The following is a 22,474-nucleotide window of genomic DNA, read 5'->3' as shown; positions in this document are numbered from 1 at the left end:
CTCCACAACTGTGCTCTGTTTGCATTTTCAGGTTATATCTGTGACAAACAGAAATCAATTTTAATTTTACAAAACAAATGTGAAAGAGAGATTTCTGGGCTACTTTATTCAACTGTCTGAAAATGAACTTTGTAGTACAGTGCTGAAGCAGTATTACAGACCTCTACAATTTAGATTTTAAAAACTAAAATACACCCAGCAGTAGGGGACCTCTGAAGCTGTATAGCTTGCTTTTTGTTAGGTTTCCAAAATCCTAAATATTTGAATTTCAAAACCACTGGAATACAGCTGTTGGCTCAGGGGTGTACGGGAATCTTCCCCACAGATCTCTGAAATATTGCAGCCTCTCTACAGGAACCACATAAAACTGTAAAAGGGCCTTTTTTAATTCTAAATATTATGCAATCTTATGGAAATCTGCAGGCTTTATAATGTTGTTTCCGGATTATAAGCTTGATCCCTTAACTCTTCCATAAATCTCTTTCTTCCGCATGAAACAACCCACACAAATAAAGCAACTAAATTGGGACAAATTTTAATAAAATGAAAACTGAAAAAGTTTACATCTCCTAAGCATCGTGCCTTGATGTTCAACAAGTTTAGTAAAACTGATCCAACTAAAAGTAAAACCTACATTTGATGTTTACTGATGTTTATAAGAACCCTACAATATCAAACGTTTTGTGAAAATAAAAAATGTGGATCACATTTCCATTGACCACACGGAAAATGATTATCTGTGATGAAAATCGATCACTCCTTAAACACAATAGTATTTCCTCAAGACGGATTAGGTTATTGACATTTCAAAAGTACCGTAAAGGGTAAATCAATGCATGTTAAAATCAAATAAACAGGGAATTCATAGAAGTTGGGTAAATGAAAAGACTAAATGAGAAAATCAAAAACACCCTTGAACAGTGAAGTCTGGCTTTTCTGTTTTTTAGATGTCAAGATTACCCACTCGACAGTCATTTGTCTCACGTCTTCTTGCATAGCAACAACCATAAATCAGCACAATAAAAAGCAATACACAATTTTCTAAAGTGGTAACATGCCTCTTTTATATCCTTTAAGTTCTTAAGCTGCAAAAAAGGTAGAAGTTTTTAAGTCTCAATTTTTAAGATGCCTTTTCATTATGTGTCTTTCTAGTCCAACATTATTTACTCTCAAATCCTGACAGAACAATTATAATCTATGACGTCACAGAGACCAGAAAGGCCAAGAAGTATCTATTATGGATGTTTTCAGAGGACACATCAAACGTGGAGATAGGGCCTGTGCACTAAGAGTGATGATGCTGTCCATCCATTTTCAATAACCGCTTGTTCCAATATAGAGATGGTTACTTGCAAACATTCAATTGTAAAAATACAAGTCACACTGTATAAACATACCAACATGTTTATACAGAAGTATAAAACTCCATTTCTCAGAAACCTAGTGTCTTCGGGTCTTTCAGCGGATTGTGTTTGCAGTCACACAGCTCTGGAGAACAAGAGGTGTTTGTCGTCATGGAAACAAACGTAATATTGACAAAATCATGCCAAAGAGGCTCAGTATTCCGCCTCTAATTACTGCCTAGTTTTTTAGATAAAATGACACGACGATACCATACCAAGTCCATAGGTGTATCAACTTTAAGGTACAGTATTACTCGCAAAGTCTGAAGTAAGGTTAGAGGACAAAAAGAGAAACAAAAAAAAAATCCACGTTTATCAGGGTTGTAATTGAAATGGCCAATGGCTCAAGGTGATGATAACACACACGCAGGCCCCTGTAACTGGATACTAAACTGTCCAGCATGCATCTGTCAACACTAAATAGGAAGATGAGCCTGCAATGTTTGGGCTGGAGGTGCCAACACGAAGCAATCATTTCTGAATAAATCAAGACCCCCTCCATGACGTCTCCCCCCAGAACTGGGGGGCTCAGGCAACGGCCCACTTTTCAAAAGTATAGCTATTTGAGGCTTAAGAGACGAAGATCACAGACAGCTGCCTTCAAAAGGCTGATTGTTTTCACGGTGGAAATTACGCCTTGCTTCAATCACACTGCTGAAAACATATGCATCCGAGATTTTCCAATTCAGAAACAAAAATGAGGTGATTAAAACTGACAGCTAAAAGGAAAGGGTACCATCTGATACCACAGAACAAAAAGGGTCTCTGAGGCTTATTTATAGCTAAAATACAGTGACATTTTAATAAAAATCAATTGGATACCCTACAGATGTCAAAAACATCAATATATACATTGTCTTAAAGGAACAAGCTATTATTAACTTCACAGGTAATTTTTATTAACTTGCTTAATGCTTAATACTTGCTTAATGAACAGTCTGTAAAGCAGGACCAAGAAGATATTGTATTTTTTTCTTTTGTTGATGCTGTTTTGTTGACATGGTATAACTGTGCTTGTGATCAGACCTAGGCCTACTGTACCTCACAAAAGGCTCCCACTTAACACTGTTTCCTTTACTGATCACATTTTAAAACACAATGCAATGGAGCACAAGTTTCGACAAGACATTTATCTGAAATACAGCTAATTTGGAATAGCTGGTAGAGCTTTTTAATGGAATGAAATTCAGCACCAGTTAACATGTTTGCTCGGATTTGTTAACAGGACAAACAGAAACACAAGCTTATTCTGCAATTTGAAGGGCCGTGTTCCAATCTTAACCTTTCCCCCCTAAGACAACATTAAGAAATAATTTCCTGCACAGGTGATGAGCAAATCAGCACTACATCCAATTCACCAGTTTATGTGAAATAAAGCTTGTAGATCTGCTTTTGCTGAATGTTAATTAATGCAAAACTGTTTCATCCTGGCAATTCTTTGATAAGCACTGTGCCATGTAAATGAATTATGAATGATGATTGTAAAATACAGGACAGGAGGCTCAGAACCCTGTCTTTATAGCACCACTAGTTACTTTAAGTACACCAGGGTAGCAAAGCAGCTGTTAACAGGATAAAGTGGGTCTTCCAAGTTCATATGAAAGCATAAAGGTTACATCACATAAAGGAAAAAGCCCACAAGCACTAGACTAAATGCTCTTTCAATCATATCTGTTCTATTTTCACTTTTAAGTGAAGTCAGAAACTAGGTGACTGAAATGACCAGACATTTGTGTAATTGCTTTTCAACTGCTTTTACTCAAAAACACATTCTGATCCTTTGTTGTTTGGGAGATAAATCTTTTTTATGTTCAGACCCCTTCCAGTTGAAAAGACGCTTGGTAATCCTTCTTAGTCCATGTAGTCCTTTGAATTGCAGCACTTTACAGAATAACAACCTTGCTACTATTAACTCCAGAAGGACAGACTGCTAAATGCATCTGCTGGTCGGAGACCATGCTCTGAAACAGGTCTCCACGGAAAATGCACAGAGTGATGGTGGCACACTTACAACATCTACCAAGCAATCTCAACCAGCAAGCTAGGTGGCCCAAGGCATTAAAAACGTCTAGGAACCCACTTGCGGAACACTAGTGCATTCATCAGCACCTTTCTTGCAAACATCTGGGTACTGCTTCAGTTCATTTCCAGCAGAAAACTATACACAACCTTCTACAGATAATTCAGGATCAGTGTAAGCCAAGGACGCAAGGATCAGAGGGTCGTGAAAATACTGTTACTTTAAATAAATGAACATCGGAATCCCTGTAACTGTGTATGCTGTCATGCTGTCGTGTTTGGGTCTGTGCATGCACCGTCACTGTAAAAAAAAAAAGAAACCATGACTCGGAATCCAGATCAACTCTAAAGCCTCTGTTTAGGAGAATCACAGGAACTCAGTGGTGATTTCATGACCCTGCCAGTCACAAAATCTGGCATAATGTCCCTGTTCAGTGTATAGAACAACTAAAAATAATATCTTTAGAGTTTTGAGCAAAAACAAAACTTTGGAAATGCTGCTCAGGAACAAACAACTGTTGAGCTGTGGTTGCAATCCCTTCAGGCCAGGTATAGACAGGAGAGCTCCGCCCTTCTCCGACAGGCACTGGCCTCATAATAAATCCTTACTCCCCAGAAGTCCACCATCTGAAGGGGTTCTCCTTCTTAAGGATCTGCTAACGATTAGCATGGTCAGGTTAAACATGTTAATCCACATGTTAGAGAGGTGTCCTTTTCAGTTATGTAGGAGTGGTTTTGGGGATAAAAATGCTAAAAATTAGTAACATCACCACTGAAGAACACCACAAATTGGAAAATTAAACTAAAAATAAATAAAACAAGCCACTTCTGATGGAGCTGTTCTCTGCAGGAAAGTATTAACACCAACTGAGTAAATATAGAAATCGTTAATAATTATTGAATTCTGTTTTTTTGTCAATTAATAAAGGTACACATACAACTCCAAGGACAAAATCTCTGGGACAGTGCTTTATATGTTGAAAGTGTTATCCTCTTACACTTTCACTGGCCCTGTCATGTTATAAGCCATGAACATAAAAGTCCATTTCAAAGCTGTCATGAAAAATAGAGTCCAGGTCAAAATCCAACATTAATTAGAGAGACTATATGACAGAACTAACCTTAAAGGCAAACTACCACATTCAGTAAATTATATTCAGTGAAGCATGATACTAAAGCTCTTTTCATAGACAGCACAAGTGAGGAAACCCCAAAAGCCATGAAAAATATTTATATTTGTATACTTATCCTCTGCATTAACCTTACAATGATGTGATCGTCCCACTTTGAGCTTTAGGCCGAGCACAATGAAGTCTACTTAACAAGTCAGCTGTCTTACAGCTTCAGACTTCGAAACATGAAACTGCAGTTCAAGGTGGAACAAATTATGAAGAACCACAGCATCGTGAAATCTCAGTCTGTTCAGCTGGTGGAGGATTCAAAGCTCTCGTTTCCACAGAATACTGAGGAATTTTGTTTTAGACCTAAAACAGCATGGTATGCATTTCCTGAGGTCTCTAATAAAAAGAAAAAGAAAAACAGGACCTTAAAAGCAGGATGAGATTCCTTTCCTTCTCGTCAATTTTAACGGCAGCCCTCTCAGAAGCTTACTCAACTCCAGCACAACCCTGTGTTTGCAAATAGCCTTTAAAACAGACCTTTGACATTTGAGGAACAGACACAAACATATGGTTTCTGAAGATCGGCTTTGTACTACTAAGTACCATTATACCACTTCTAAAATCGATTTCAGTTTGCTCTTCATTACATGCTTTTTTTATAGTTGACCTTCTGAAGTCTTACACACAGAGAATGTCTACAGTAAAAAAACTTCGAAATTAACACGCAACAGACAGAACATGCGGTGACTTCTGGAAGTTTATATGCATCACAACAAGGAAAGAAAAAAACACCTCAAATATTATATCTGGGAGCTGAAACCTTCACCCTGCTCCACAGCAGGGTTCTGTCAGAAAGGTGAACTGCGATATCTTTGACAGCTGATGAAGCAGAAAAGCCTTTCCTTTTTGCAAAAATGCTCAAAAGATGCGCTTAAAATGTCGATTTCCACACTTGTTTTATCAGTTCAAAAGTGACTACTGCTTTCCGTCAAAGGAAAGATGCAGAGAAGAGCTCCTTACACATTTCTGCTTTGCTTCCAATTGGCCTGTACAGTAAAAACCATCTCTTAATATGCAAGGAAGCTTCTTCATTAACATCCCTTCATTGTTGGTAGACCACAAGTGACTCGTTCTATTCCCAGACTACGCAGTATTTGTCCAATCAGGAAATGAGGGGTCTTTGCTCATGAAAGGGTTGCAGGTGGGGGCATAATGATTAACAGGATTATAGGCTTCCTTCATGTGCTGGTAGGCAGTGAGTTACAAGTCTCTGGAGGACAGGAAGTTCCTAGCAGACAGGGGTATATCAGGACACATGGCCACTGTGAGAGCAGATGCACACTAGCTGCTCTCTAAATGGACTACAGACAGCACTCCAGCACAAGCAGTACAACAACACCAGCCCCTTGAAAAAGATAAATGCCAAAAGAGCCTAGCAAGGAATAAAATAACCTAAGATCTGGATAATACTCCATCTTGTTTCTATTTTTTAGGCAGATAATCCATCATTATCCATCAATTTTTAGATAAAACACTTGTTCCTGGCAAGAATCATGGCAATGCAAGGGTTAGGTTAGGAAACCTGGACACCAATTAATCTCGCCAGCACTTCTCTGGAAGGTAGGAGCAACCTGGAGCAGCAGGAAGACACCCATGCAGACAGAGAAGAACCCCAAAGCCAAGAGCTGCACGGTAGCCAACATGCCATTCCACCATTATTACATGTGCATGTGCACATACGAACACAACATGGACCAAAGACTCCACGACACCAATGATTTTGCGAACATGCTCCTTGATCACAAAGCACAGGAACTGTTGAACGTCCTGCTGCCTGGGTTAGTACTTCCAGAATGGGCTTTTTTTCCTCGAGCTTCTCAAGGCAGATAGCCTGCTCTGCTGTCAGTGGAGGAAGCGAGACTCCATGTCCTCGGCCCATTACTCACACTCCCCGATTCAAACAATTAACTAATGGAGGCATCAGATGATGCTTTTATGTCAATATTTGCCAGTCAGTCAGTTTAAAGGGTCGTTTATATCATTTATGTCGGCCTGCTGCATCACTTCTTAAAAATTCCCAATTCCTCTTGTGTTTGCTCCCCGAGAGTTCCGGGTGGTTCAGCTGCACAGACTTTGGTTTCCAAGGATAACCTGTTATTCTGACAACAACGGGAACACAAGGCGTTTTGACTGGGAAGTATCCAGCATGAACGGCGAGCGGTCTGACGGAGGCCAGCAGCAGCGCTGCTCGTGGTTTTATCATGCCCAGGAGGCACATTCACCAAACTTAACGTGCTGGTAAAGTTCGCACCTGTTTTAACTTAAGGAAAGGCTCTGCAGTTGTGTGAAGGGGTCAGAGCAAAACCATTACCAGCGCTACTGTTAAGAGCTCCAGCAGACACGCTGAACCTCTTTTAATTCCAGAACACTGTGGGTCGCCTTCAAAAAATAGGCTGGGGAAAAATGCCCGGAGGTATTTTAGAATTTATATTTTTTAATTTACAAGACGAACAAAAATGTCTTCACGGCCTTGACAAATCTTCCCAGACTGAAACAAGCAGGTTGAGGCCAAAATATAAATAGAAACTGCGTTTTGTGGGCATCCTCTGAACCACCTCAGACAGTAAAAATAAATAACTAATGGTGCACACAGTGAGTCTTAGGTCTTGTGTGGATATGACAGCTGAAACTCTGCCAAGTTAACGAAATTGTGCTAAACCTGCAGGCCGTTATCACACACGAAGTCATGGAAAAGATGCGGGGAGTGAGGATACCCCCGTGATTAGGATCCGTCGGCCTTTATTGACGACATGATTATCTCCCCCACAGCCTCTCTCCTGAGACTGCTGAAGCACGTGGAGAGTAACGGCTCCACATTAATCAGCCCGGCTCTGTCAAGCATGTTAGCGCGCCCACAAGTGAGATGGTGTGGGCAGTGCACAAAATGCAAGCTTCACACCTCAGGCATGTGAAGGCAGCCTCTTCCTCGTCTACATCTACTCCATACCTTACAGAACTGAAGGACTGCAAAAGGTCCCGTAGCTCTGCTGTGCTCTTCAAAGGCGACCAAGTTTGGGCTGGTGCTGTTATTACTTACAGCAGTTATGGAGAATATTTGACTTCCACCTAGCCTGAAATGGGCTGACTGGCCTGGTCTCCTTTGTAACTCTTCTTATTTCCCAACAGTTACAAAGAATTGATTTCCAATCAGCTGTAGTGGATTGATTGTCTATCCACTGAGGTCACAATGAACTGAGAGACTTTCAGAGGCTGTTTAGTGGGTTCCCATATACCAAGTCAACTCAATGGACTTCTTCACCATCAACCCCGATACCAAAACTACAGCACACACTGCGTTTAAAAGGGAGAACGGCGTGTCTTCACACAAAGGGTGGCGGGAGTGAGGAAGACCAGACCCAGCCATGTGGCTGAAGATGAGACCCTGGCTTGTTTCCAAGAAACAACCTCAAACGACAACCCAAAACAGCTACAGGGGCTGAACGTTCTCCTCTCATTCGCAAAAATGTTCTCGTGTAAAAAAAAACATTTCATCTACAAGCTCAGCGATATGTCAACTCAAATCTTTCACGGTGGGTTTCACTTCTGACAGCGTTTAGGGACAGATCTGTCAAGGTGCTTCTCCGTTGGTAGTATTTTAGAATACAACCTTATCATTAGGTATTGCAATCTAACTGCAGGGCACGCCAATACTGGGAGTCCTCTGGGTGAGTGAGGAAGGAACAGGAAAGTAGTAGGTTCAAATCCCAGATAAGACAGAGACCCTTGAGCAGAGTGCTTCAACCAAGTCCAGGAAAATACCCAGATATTAGGATGTCACAGCGACTGTGTGATACAAGCTGTGCCTATATTATTTTATTAGATACACGTAACAGCATACAGTACATGAGTGAGATACAGGCATACAGTAATGATTCAGCTTGAATTCTACAGAAACAAAAACATTTAGTATGTGCTGAAACTGGAAAAAAAAAGCAGTCCTTTTTTTCCTTCATGCAATGGAAAACTTTGCAGGGGGTGCAAGTTGACTGTGGCCAAGATTGAGTTTGTTTAGTGACCCACATTTTACACCTTGCTCTGTGGGAGACAAACTCCGAGACAGTGACCCCTTCACTACTGCAGTCCCATGTCTTTGGACTTGACCCAGCTGGACTTGGCCCAGATCCTGAGTTCACAGACTTTTTCTGCTGGTGGCGTTAAACAGGAATGCATTCCAGTGCAGTCAAAGAACGGAATACATAGCACCCCACCTTCGACATTCACTGCAACAGCTGTCAAATTTGTCTCACTTCCCAAATTGAATTTCCCAGCATTTACCTAATGCACTGTTCTCCTACTACAATACCCATTTCAGGTTACTGATGATTAGATACTCATATTTCACTAGAATAATGCGAGGCCTGGCAGTGCAGTTCACAAAACCACTATAAAGCTACAGTATAAGTTACCTCAACAGGCAGGAATTTGCCTTCACCTAAACAGTGCAACATGTACTGTAGTTAAGGGTTGAACTATTTTTTTAAACGCCGCCTGTAAAACAGGCAAACTGGACTAAACAAATATTTTTAAAAAATTTGCAGCGTCAGTGCACTGACAAGAGGTGGACACAAAGTCCCTGGGGAGATTTCAGCTGAGGATGGCTGAGTTTTAGAAAGGCCTTCCTTCATCTGAAGCAAATGTCTTCTTTTTCCCCCAATTTCCAGAATTTGAACTTAAAAACAAAGCTGTATTTTTTAGTGTCATAGCATCCTTAACTTTCAATATCGCACAAGGCCCTGGAGGAAAAGGAGCCAACAGTAACACTTCACAAAGTTGTCATTCCTACTGTATATTGATTGTGTTGATCAAAAACGCAAAGGGTCCTCCAAGCTTCAACACAGCAAGCCCATCTTAAAGGGCTTTCAGAACAGCTGCTGTCAAGACCTCAGCTTTATTGGGATGATAATAAGGCATATTAGAGGGGAAACAGTAAGCACAAGGAAAGTGTTATATCCCTGTCTGCAGAGATGCCTGGACATTTGAGGCTAGTATTGATTAAGACCTAAACTGCAAAGCTCCTGTAAAAAAAACAATTTTGCTGAAGGGCATCTGTTTTCCCAAGCTGAGCTCTCACCTTCGTCTTGATTTTGTCAAGTCATCTGGGTAGAAAACACACTGCTAAATCGAGCCTGGAAGTCAAATCTCAAAGCTATATTACAAGAAATTCTTCATGTTCATAAGCAGCTTGTTACGTCATCGACACTGACATGGATTAAGATGGTAAAAAGAAGGTACAGACCAAACCCGAGCTTTCGGTGAAGGACAAACCCTGTGAATGATGCAGCACGAAAACCAACAGCCTCCTCATTTTCATTTTGTGATGGGCTGATAGTGTATGTAATGTGACGACTCTGCAGTGCTTTTAATTAAGAGTATAAGTTAAATAGTGAGCACATAGGTCTTTCTGACTGAGTAGTACTATATAATAAATCAGTAGTAAGATAAAATGCTGAGCTCAACTGCCAGGTGCTTTGTATTGGAGTTAAAATGGTAAAGCGAATCGTTTAAGAATCTGTATACATAGCCTATCCTATATGCATAATCCTAACTAATTTTGCATCCAAGTCTTTTTATAATTGGAATAATTGGATAATCAAACAAGCCCATTAGAAGAAATGACAGGAAGCTACAAGCAAAAGACCTAACAGGACAGGTGATAAACACAATGAAAACAGAGGTGCATTATCTTCTTTGTCAAAGACTGTTAACTAACGTTTCTATAAAGTACAGAAATAATTTTATCACTGACTTCAAAACATACAGTCTTCAGAGTCACTAATGTACAAAGCTTCTCGTGCAGACAAATCCCAAAGCCAATTTTACTCCAAAAACAAAATGAAACAGTGTTGGATCCTGTATGCCTGAGGCCATAACCAATACAGAAGACAACAAATGACGAACAGCTAGAGAACCACAACCATCTCTGAGACAGCAGACCAGTCCTGTAGAGCGACCTCTTCAAAAAGCAGAGCTACAGTGGGAACAGAGCGATGCATCAAGGCACTGTCTCATAGTGATCCCCGAGCCAGAGTATGTGCTCAAACAAAACACTTGAAACAGAACCAACCTCAGCCAGAAACTTGCAACAAAACAGGCCCATGACAGGCAAAGACACAAGCTGAATGACAACACACAGCCAATCTCTGACCCATCACAAATCCCATGACAACAAACTACTCTAAATTCAGAAAATGTTTAAGTCAGAATTGCCAATTATCCTGGTTAAACAAACAGTTTTGTGTTTTCACCTTACAGATCGCCACTCAAAACTCCTATACTGCAGCGGGGATTAAAGAGAAAGAGTAGACAGACTCCTCTGACACACCCACCTCCAGGTCAACTGTGTTTTAACACATCAGAGGCAGCACAGCCCCACACTGAAGGTTCAACCCTGCCCGGAGGAGAGCTGTGTCCCTCTCGGACAGCATCACATCCCTGCAAGCTTCTGTGAGGCTACAGGGGTCATTGTGTGTGCCCACTAAGAGATTATCCATCCATCCATGTTCGATAACCACTTAGTCCAATACAAGGTCACGGTCAGCCAGTGCCCAGCCCGGCAGACAAAGGGAGCAAAGCAGGATACAGTGGTGCTAGAAAGTTTGTGAACCTTTTAGAATTTTCTCAATTTCTGCATAACTTTGACCTAAAATGTGATCAGATCTTCATCTAAGTCATAAAAATAGATAAAGAGCATCCAATAAAACAACACACAAAAGGATATATATTTTTATTCATTTATTGATCAAAATGATCCAACATTAAATGTCTTTGTTGGAAAAAGTATTATGACTTAGATGAAGATCTGATCCCATTTTAGGTCAAATTTATGCAGATATTCAGAAAATTCTAAAGGGTTCACAAACTTTCCAACACCACTGTACATCCCCGCACACAGCCATCTGTTCATCGTCATGACAAAGGATTAAACCCCAACTAAACCATTCTGAAACGTTACCTCATACTTCAACCAATATTACAGTAGCTGCATTACACAAACACTCCAATTAACCACTGCATTAAAAAAAAATACAACCTCACCGAAGCCAGTCTGCAATCTCTGGTCAGGTCGGTGGTTCTTAGACATCATCAAAGGTAAGAACACCTGCATTCACTCACTGACTCTTTAAGATCACTTTATTGGCCATATACAATTTCTAGCATTAGGAATTTGTCTTTTCGCATACCCCGGCTTGCTCTCCATGAGAGACACAGGCACACAGACGGGGAGAGAAGCTTGGAGTCAGAGCGCAGGGTCAGGTCCATTTATACGGCATCCCGGGAGCAGCTGGGGTTAAGGGTCTTGCTCAGGGGCCCAACAGAGTAGGATTCCTCTGCCGGCAGTGGGATTTGAACCAGCAACCTTCCAGCCACAGGCGCAGATCCTAAGCCACAGTGCCACCGCTCCGCATCAACTTTACTGTTGGTGTTCAAGGTGGTGCCATCACACACGGGCAGAGGAAATGGACTCACACTGTTAAACTCTTCTGGTGAGGTGGTTTTGGTCATCAGGAGGCATTAGGAATGTAAGGAATTTGTGCACAGCTAAACTGCTGGGTTTTTTTACAGTGCATTTCCTTTTTGTGAGGGGGAGAGTATTGTGAAATTATAATTGCATCCCCTGTGAGAAACGACATTTGTTGAACTACCACCAGTGAAATGTAAGTTGATCAAATTTTATTTAATTTCAGGAGGTTCAACACCATATGAATCAGCTTCTTCAAGAGGACATAGTGCCATTAAACTATAAAAGCTTTCGGGGGGTTTTTTCCAGACAATAAAGCAGAGAAAATTCTGGGGTTTTTTTACAGTTGGCTTTCCTATTTTACAGAACACATATTTCAGGATGCTTGGTTTCTCTCTCTAAAGGGATGCCAATATCTAAATATCACTGAGGTTTACAGATTTAGCCACACGCTTCAAGGAAAGCTTGAAGCCTGCGTTCTGACTTGGAGAAACTAGTCTGTCAGGATGACTCAGCGTTCACACACTGGGGGCGAAACTAAAGTGACACACTGGGATTCACCAATCTTCCCAATGTTTAACAGGCACTTGGGAAAGATGCCCAGAAGCCATAAAAATCTACCTCACTTTCAAACACTTCAAAGTTAAGTTAGAAACAACTCAACTATGTGAATCAATGAAGGGCATATAACGGATCATTTATATTATTTTGGAAAATTGGAAAGTCCCATTATCCCATTTGGAAATTTGGAAAATTGAATATTTTATACATTTATTAGACCTTTAACCACCAGGAATCTAAATAACATTAACTACATGGCACCATGTGCATCACAGCACAAGACAGGGGTTCACCAGGGGTCTGATCGCTACACCACCAGCTTGCTGGCTGATGCAATCCCCTCTCTGAAACTCTGAACACCTCTGTCAGTGCTGCATTCCGGTACCTGACTTGCACAGTCAGCCCTGACGCCACTCAAGGGCACAGCTTCATGGTGAAGACAGTAGCTTTATAGTTAGAGCAATGAAAATCTCTTTATCCAGACAGTTTTGAAAGCATGAAAACAAATGGCTTTAGGGCTAAGGCAAAAGAAAATCAAGCTTGCCAGACGCCTGAGCGATTTGGCTCTGAGTACTATTTGCTGATCATCAGACTACCATTTTACCTGCGTTATTTACCTATGAATAATAATCAGCACTGTCTGCACAGCTTCATTAATTGAAAGCTGGAATGTGGCCAGACAAGCCTGTGATTTAGAAGGGATCTGGCCGATGCTTCACCCTTTATTAATTTAGAATCAGACCAAACAGGCAGATTTAAAAACGGTGGTGTGCAAGCTGGAGGCCCTGCTAATGTGATTGAAGCCGCCGTGCGCGGCACCTGCGTTCTCCACGCAAAACAGACAAACACAGCCACGGCGGAACAGCCGCTCTTTTGCTTGGACCAGGGTGAAAGGGCGTGACTGCAGCTGATTTACGGGATGCCGAGAGGAGAAGGGGAACTGGGAGCGCGCCGTGCTGAAAACTCCACACACCGACACACTTCCCCTCCAGTGGCAAAACCTCTCCGTTTTTTTGTGAGCGATGCACAAACAGGACATGCACCGGAGCTGAATACACTGCCTGAGGACACAACATTCTGAGAAGAACAATCAGGAAAAAACAGGGCTTTCTCCTTTTACAGCGTGACGTAGTGGGGCAATTGTTTGATCGGCGAAAGTCGTGCTACCAATCTGTTAAGCTACAGTGAGCCCTTCTGTCACTTTTGTTTTTGCAAAAGCCGCTGGTCTCTTCAACCTATGCCCCCCCTGCTCCCATTTTGCACAGAACGTATATGAATAGCCATTCTGAACCTAATCTCCTGCCTATCACATTTACTGGCAGACTGACATTTGCTAGGGCAGGCATCACATTACGAGAAGTCAAGAGGGTCAGCCCTGCCTGGTGCCTATCAGACGCACCAGGTCGTAAAATTCAGCTTGTATCATCCCAGACCCTGATACAACAGGCATTCTCTTGCTTCTACAATTTGATGGCTACAAATGAACAGGCACGGGTGCTGGGTGATTCTTATGAGGTTTATGTGCCCCCTGAATCTAGCTGTTCCAGTATTTCACCCCATAATAACAATAATAATTGCTTACACTTATACACCGCTTTTCTGGACTCTCCACTTAATGTGCTTTACAGGTAATGGGGATCCCCTCCACCACCAGTGTGCAGCCCCACCTGGGTGATGCAACAGCAGCCATAGTGCATCAGTACGCTCACCACACACTAGCTCTCAGTGGGGAGGAGAGCAGAGTAATGAAGCCAATTCATAGATGGGGATTATTAGGAGGCCATGACTGGTAAAGGCCAATGGAAAATTTGGCCAGGACGCTAGGGGTTACACCCCTACTCTTTTCAAGAAACTCCCTGGGATTTTTAATGACCACAGAGAGTCAGGACCTCGGTTTTACGTCTCATCCAAAGGACGGCGCCTTTTTACACATGCTTGCTGCTGTTGTACGGTGTTCTGTGATTGGCGTTTGTTGCTTTTGACACTTTGTTTTTCTGTGGTAACTCCTACCACAGTAGGAGCAGCCTGTGAGAGAGCCGCCAGGGTGACTGCCAGGAACAGGAAAGCAGGGAACAATATTAGTGTTGCACAGTGCTGTGAAGCCCACTGCAAAAACAAAGTGCAACCTCATATGAGTAAAGAAGTCATTCTTGAGTCAATACTGCTCCTTAAAGATTAACTGCATCACAAATAACAAGAAACAAGGTGAGAAGACCCATGCTGGGCATGAAGAGAATAAGATTAACATTAACATCCTAAAGGGTAGAGCAATAGACTTAAAACCTAAGTTTAATATCCAAGTAACCTCCAAACCTATTTCAGTTTTTAAGATCTAACAAACATTAATGGACAATTCCCTAAGACACATTTAAATACAGTAATCGCAATGGAATTTGGAGTTTCTACAATGATAAGAAAATAATATAAATACGTCAAACTCCACTGACTGGCCCATCTTGAGAGAAGCCTGAAGTTCCCTTGTGTGAAGGTAACAGTCGTCGAATGTTCTGTGTGAGCATCACAGAGCAGACCTTCAGCACACCTGACAACACACCCTGCACACCATCCACAACTAGGCCTAAATCACAGAGGTGCAATGGCGAAGTACTGTGACCCATGACCCTTTTGCATCTTGTGCAAAACGGTGTCAGGAGAGACTGGATCTGGCCGAAGCATGAGACACACAGAAATCGAGCTCTAAACCAGCTCTCGCACAGAACATTTCTGTCTAAGGTAGCGTTTCGCCAATGACACAGCATAATGACAAGGTAGGGCAACACTGAGCCATAACGGGTCATGCAATGATAGAGCATGATGGAACCGAAATTCTTCCAGCTACTACACAACACACACCTATCGCCTTTCTCCCAGAGCTCACAGCCCCACCTAGAAACAGCAGAGTTGTATTGTATTGTTGTATTGTGGCACCACAATACAACACAAACTGCAAAATAACAATGTTATATTTAAAATGCTGCATTGAAGTAAAGGAATGATTGCTTTCAATCTAAAAACAACAATGGGGTTTTAAAGGTTTCATATGCTGGGAAAGTTAAAAGACACAACTCCATCAGATTTCTGTCTTCCGTCCTGAAATCATTCATGAAGAGGCTCCAAGTGGCAAGTGGGCCTTTTATCTCTTTTTCAGCCCGATCGGGACCTCAGAGGCCGGAAACTTCCCACAGCACTTCCGGGAATTTCACTTCCGGGTCAAAGGTACAAAGCCCTTAATGCCTGCAACATGCTGCTTCACAGACACACACACAAAAAAAAAGAATAAAAAAATAAAAATGGAGAGTTTACAGTCCCTCTCGTGTAGATGTTTACAAGCTAGTGAGTACAGGTTAAAAAAAATCATCTGATGAGTTTCTGTGTCAATCACAATAATATACCAAACACAGATGACTGCAGCAGGCTGTAAGTGCAACAATTTCTGAAGGCCATAACAAGAGGTAAACGAAATCTGCAGTGATTTCAGCACATCCTGTCCTTCCATGCAAATACACGGCCCAAACGCCTGTACTATGCCTTAATCACGCATGTTACTGCTCCTTCTTTCACGACACGAATGCTGGGCAACATATGGAGACACGTAAGTGATGCAGCCGGGGTGATCAGCAAGAGTGAAGGAGTCTTCCTGCAGAATTAATAGACCACAGGGAAGGCTGGTCTAGGAAAAGGGGGACACACGACTAGTAACTCGACCAAAGTACAGAACGCAGTTAAAGTGACGGCAATAAACATACTTGATGCACAGCACTCTCTGTATGATGTTTCGTTTCATACAGACTTGCACAGCACACGGGGAAACAACACACGCTACACAGCAAAGTGCAAGTGTCAAGCATCAGGGGAGCTCAGGGTGTAGTATATCTGCTAGGATTCCGGGCAAAGCGACTTCATTCCAATGGGAATCGGGGCAGCGTGAGCACCAGGGGCAGGGGGTCTGTGTCATTTCAGACACCCCGACAGGCGAGTGAAGGTTCCGCGTGGACCCGACCCCGGACCCCCCTCCGCAAGCCAAGGTCTTGCGCAACACGGATTCAAAGGCAAGCTGAGGTTGGCAGCTGCAGTCCTGCTGCATTTCAGACGTGAGAACTCACTGCTGGGAAGAACTTGTAAAAGAAATGCGACTCCCCCCCCCCCCCAAATCGGACATTAAAATGGCATACGATTTGTAAAGATCCCTCTCCTAGCTATACAATTAAAAAACTGCCCTCTAACACGAGTACCTCTATTTAAAAAAAAAACCGCATGAAAGTTTTCCGCTCCTACAGTAAGTATCCCACAAAGCGCATTGTCATCCACCCTGGACCTTCTCCTCAGTACCAGCCCCTGATTCCCAGCACCAAATTCGGATCACAAACGCAAAAGGCGTTTAACATGTGTATTAACATTAATTTCGGGCTGCGTCGTCTTCGGGATCAGCGTTTTCTCTTACGATCTCTATTCATTTTTAAACGTAGACGAGCCCCAGGGTAACCTGTGCCAAGAGAAGTCTTTGGCCGGAATGATTAACTTCCCAGTCCTGGGTTTCCCAGCTGTAGGTTGAAATACTCGCAGATGCTCGGAAAACCCGAGAAACAGATTTAAATCTAAGAACGCGTCTACGAAACCAGCTTCATCGCACCGTTTTTATTCCGATTCAAGCCGGGAGCCGAAAGGTTTCGTTTCGCTTTATTTCATCCGAGAAACAAGGACAATGCGAAGGCGGAATTCACGGACAGGCCGGATTCCTGCACAGGGTTCGTCCCATTGTCAGAGCTCTTGGATTTACACTACAGACGTATTAAAGAAACTGGGTTACATTTAAAATAAAGCGCGTCTTCCCCCCTCCAAAAAAAAAATCTACGAGGGTAAATCGAGCACATTTCGCTAGCAACGTGCATCATGAAAAGGGAAGATCTTGCCTACGCTACCGGTACTTTAAATTAGTAAACAGCGTTTTGTTGGCGTAGCGAGGCTAAGTAGGACACAGTAGGGCATTCAATGATGCAGCCCGAAAAACACTGCGCATAACGTGTTACATCTGTGATACATATGTTTCCAAATCCAGTGCGTGTTGATATTAAACAGCGCTTGTCAAACATTACGTATTAACAAGATATTAAGGGGAACTCAAAACAGACAACGGCGGTCCAGTTTGCGCCTCTGTCTCGTCCCGTCTGCTCGCCCCAAGTTGTCTGACGTTTCCCATTCCCGTCTTTTTATCTTCGTTTGCTGCACAATGACATCGCAAAAGTACAAGTCTCCCTAGTTTTTATATATATATGCGTGCTCCCCACCCGTGGACTCCTCGCCCTCCTCCTCCCCGACAGCCTATTCTGAAAGTGTCCCGGTCCTGCAACGTTATTTTGCAACGTCGACATCGGCACTTTCAACATAACGTACAAGGCACACCTAAACAGTTAAAGAAGGCCGAAAGCAAAACCCGATAACGGTGCCGGGAGGATAAAAATGACATTGCAGTACTTACATTCTCTGTGTCGCGCTCATTCACCGTGGGCAATGGCGTTCTGGTCGACATTTTGTGTTTTTTAGGCCGCTTCGCAAAGCAACAAGCTTTCGGAGCGCAAAACAAGGGGGGCACTGAGAATGGGGGTGCTTTTTCCACCTTCTACACCTCCGACGGCATTTTGAGCCCGACCGTCCGAACCCCAGTCTTTTCCGCTACAGCATATTTTGCTCCGGGCCCGCTAGGAGCCGGGTGGACGGGTCTAAGCGGCGTCTGAACGCGTCCTCCAGGTACACATGCACGCCGGCGCAGCGGAGAGAGAATGGGAGTTTGTATGAAACCGAGACTCTCGCATTGATTCACCCTGATAGACACACAGGGAAAAGCGAGTAGGAGAGAGGGGGAGTTTCACATCTACAGCCAGGATCTGCCTTCTGCCCTCCTCAGGAGATGATAAAGCACTTCCACATTCGCTTATGGGGAACGCAAGGGTCCGGCCGGCGACCTCGTCTTCTTCAACGCGTGTTTTATTTATTGCGTTTCTAATAAAATGCACGGCTGCTCAGACGTATCTAACTCCCGAACGCACTGATGGCAACAGCTAATTCAGACCAAGGCTGGTTTAGTCAAAACCACAGCTTTTCTAGGGTAGGGGCGTACTGCCTTTTGTGCCGTTTCCATTCGTGTCCGGGGTTGGTACCCGAATGGTAGTTTTAACTTTTTTTTTTGGACAATCGCCGGTCTTCTAGGAGAACGACTTAGAAGATGTTATCGCTGATGATATCATATTTTTTAAATGCGCAGGGTTTTTTAAAAAATAGCTGGAGCTACTGTGTTCAGTTTGATGTGAAAGTAGGTGCATACGGACAATGTAGATGTGAACCATTATAAATATACAGGTTTACAGAAACCTCTGGGTCGGTTTTTTTTTCATTTCATATTTTTAATGTATTAGTGATTCTGTATTTTCCTGCTTGAGGGATTTGGAAAATATTCCTTCATATTTATTTACCACGACTGTTCCTTTTTTTTAATATTCATAAATGCGTGCATGCATGCTTCCTTGCCTGTGCTACTTATCCCAATTTTTAAGGCGGAGTGACATTTTCTTGAGTTGTGACAGGATGTCATATTAAAGTTTTCATCATGAAGAGATGCTTTTCATTTAGACGTACGATTCAGAGAATACTGTATTAATCGAACGAAATAATTTAATAATTGAACTGATGAATTCATGTCTGATTTATAATCGTCATAATTTTGTTATAAATGTGCTACTACGAAAAAAGTTTAATCTAACAAGGGGTAAGAGCCGCACCTAGTGGCAGGATGTTGGCATTGCAGCGATTAGACTGGGCGTAAAGAAGCAAAATCTCTCAATTCCACCTTCCATCCTAATGGTCACTGAAGGCATTTCACCCCTTAATTATAATGCATACAAGTAACGTACTAGAAAGTACTATAGGTCAGTGATTAGTGTTGAAGGCCTGTGTGTTACAGTCATTTTATTACAAATCAGAATCCTTGTTAAAATGAGGATTGTGCACTTTTTGGTGTTTCCCCCTCTCCGGAATCATATGAGGTTGCAAACAACAGGAGGTCATTCAGCTGTGAAATAATCCAAGGCTCTCATAGCAATATGCAGATGCGTACAGAGAGAGTTCGAACTATAGTTATAGAGGAATGTTTGAGCTGGCCTGGAAAGCCATGCATACAGTATATATGGCTTATTTGCTGTGAAAGCAGGTGCACACTTGAAGAAGGCTCCACAGCCAAGACGTTGTGTTTCTTTTCTTCTCTTTTCAGCATGGAATAAACCTTTACCTGTTGCTTTACGGTATATATGACTGAATATCACAAATGAGAACAGGCACACACAGCCGAGTGTGGTAACTCAGCCCACCCTGTCGTACAGAGTCTCACACAGACAGCCCGGCAGCTGATCTGATATTCATTCCAACACCTGGACGACGGGCTCAGGACCCAGGACCAAGAGGGGTCCCCATAGGGCTCTAGCAGAGATCTCGCTTTTAAGCCACAGACCCGGAATTAGAGGAACGAAATGTGAAATTACAGAAGATGCAAAGTCTTGCTTGGTCTCCTTCCTGCTGACACGGCTCCCTCTCTTTCCTGGTACGAGGCCTGATCATATGCACAGCGAGTGGGAGGACAGCAGAGCAAGCTAGCGGACAGATGGTGTTGTGACAGCTCCGTCTTGACGAGATCTGTGCACTGAAAACCCTGTCAGGAGAGGTGGCGATTAAAGCCTGCTCCGCCGACGAGACGTGATCACAGGTCCTGTGAGCGGCGACAGTCAGCGGAAACCGCCGTCGCCAACTGACAGGGCCTCAAACCTGCACTCGCAACGCGGGCAGCGCTGTCCTTCGGGGTACCGTTTGCAAATGCAGACCATTGTGGCTAGAAAAAAAAATTGCTTACACTTATATAGCGCTTTTCTGGACACTCCCCTCAAAGCGCTTTACAGGTAATGGGGATCCCCTCCACCCCCACCAGTGTGCAGCCCCACCTGGATGATGCTCCAGTACTCTCCCCACACACCAGCTCTCAGTGGGGAGGAGAGCAGAGTAATGAAGCCAGTTCAGAGATGGGGATTATTAGGAGGCCATGATTGGTAAGGGCCAATGGGAAATTTGGCCAGGACGCCGGGGTTACACCCCTACCCTTTTCGAGAAACGCCATGGGATTTTTAATGACCACAGAGAGTCAGGACCTTGGTTTTACGTCTCATCCAAGGAAAAGTAGTTCCGTCTTCTCCGTCCATTAGCAGAAAGCAGCTTCTTGCCAATTAGAGTCGTGGGAGTCGTTCCCGGAGGCGCAGGGCACACAGTGGGCATACACCCTGGGTGGCATGTCTGCGCTGCGCAGGACACACTCACCCGCCCAGCTACCACACAGGAACAATTGTAGAAACACCCGTTGATGCTACTAGCATTTCTTTGGAAGGTGCAAGGAAACCGAAGCATCAGGAGTAAACTTGAGGGAACATGGGTGGACGTGCAGACTCCACACAGAGGGTATCCCAATCCAGGAAAAACCGTATAGAGCCCCAGAGCCGTGAGACAGCAGCTCTGGCTGCCACAACACCGTGTCACCCAGCTCCTTGTCGTTCAATTCCTACAGGAACAGGGGAATTAGAGATCCTTGTCATTGATGTTGCATTGTGGGGAGACCTTTCCTTTCTGTTTGATTAAACCACAGCACAGCTACAGAATCAGAGTGTGTTTGCCCCGAGTCATAAAACATGATTAGATTGCAGGTTGAAGGAGACATCTGTCAGGTTGCCCCCACAGGGTTACATCTCTTTATGTAACATATGAGATCATGACTGCCCTGAGACTGAGGGCTACTAATGAGAAAGGTTTGACCCACCAGGCAATGTAATTATTTTTGGCCATTTTCATTATCTCTCTGTGTTTCTAACATGATTGATTTGACAGCTTTGATCTGATACATATGTTCGTATTCATACACACAATGCGCTGTCTGGACGCAATATTAGGACCCCCCGCCACAGAGAAGACGTATTGTGCCTCTTCCACAAGCTTCACAAGCATTAATCGCTTGCAGTCCAATCCCATCCCATTCCCGTGGTTAAACCGATGAAGGGTTTCAGGTGCCTTCAGTAGGACTGGGAGAGGATGGCCAGGGGAAAGATGGAACATGCACGGCAGGCCAGTGATTGGACAGACGCCATTTACTGAAGTATTATTCGTACCTAAAAATTCGTACATAAAATAAGCACCCGAGACACTGCCCACAAGCTGCTACCGCTCGACCCGCCTCCATCCACGTATTTCTGCACAAAGGATAAAGTGTGTGCCGGGGCCATGCCTTCTTTACCCAACGGGCACAACCTGCCGTGCTGTCCAGCAAAAAAAACCCTTAACACGCACCAGTTCCCTCTGCAACTGATCGCCTGAGCTGGGGCTAAAATGACCGGCTGAGCCGAAGGACGTCGACAGCGAGGGGCGTGGCCTGTTGGTCAAAGCTGGAGAACAACAGAGGACTACGTGCGTGTAAGAATGTGAAAACGGCCCTTGTTAAATACCAGGCAAAAATGCGTCCATAGTGAAGCGAGTCAAGTCCTCTGTTGGACACTCTGCTGCGCCTCGGTTTGAATCGGCGCTGGGGAAAACGAAACCACGCCCACCGCGCGTTTGCTCATGAATATGCATGCGCTGCTTGAAATTCCAGCCTCCCCTCTCGGACCGCGAGTTCCGCCTAGAAATAACATGTCCTCATTGAGGATGAGTGTCTCTGTGCATGACAGGGAATCATCGCATTACAGATGCCACGCAGACAAAGAAGACATGGAACAGGGTGTGTCTTATTTTACACTGTCCGGTTATCTAAGAAGAGACCAGGCATGTACGAG

General features: G+C 43.5%; 1 protein-coding gene across 4 annotated transcripts in view; it reads right to left on the bottom strand.

The window, feature by feature from the left end:
• Window positions 1–18,682, bottom strand: part of mark1 (MAP/microtubule affinity-regulating kinase 1) — a 98,501-nt gene extending 79,819 nt beyond the window's left edge. For all 4 annotated transcript variants that reach the window (XM_088933673.1, XM_088933675.1, XM_088933674.1 and 1 more), the window contains exon 1: window positions 18,100–18,682. In XM_088933673.1, the coding sequence (XP_088789799.1) occupies window positions 18,100–18,150 (51 nt within the window). In that variant the 5' untranslated portion in view covers window positions 18,151–18,682. The remainder of the gene's footprint in view (window positions 1–18,099) is intronic.
• Between the last annotated feature and the right edge of the window lie 3,792 nt (window positions 18,683–22,474).

The sequence above is a fragment of the Atractosteus spatula genome, chromosome 15 (genome assembly GCF_055471065.1).
Source record: "Atractosteus spatula isolate fAtrSpa1 chromosome 15, fAtrSpa1.hap1, whole genome shotgun sequence".
In the NCBI taxonomy this organism is placed as follows: Eukaryota; Metazoa; Chordata; class Actinopteri; order Semionotiformes; family Lepisosteidae; genus Atractosteus; species Atractosteus spatula.
The sequence above is the reverse complement of the archived record's forward strand: the minus strand, read 5'-3'. Positions and strand labels throughout refer to the sequence as shown.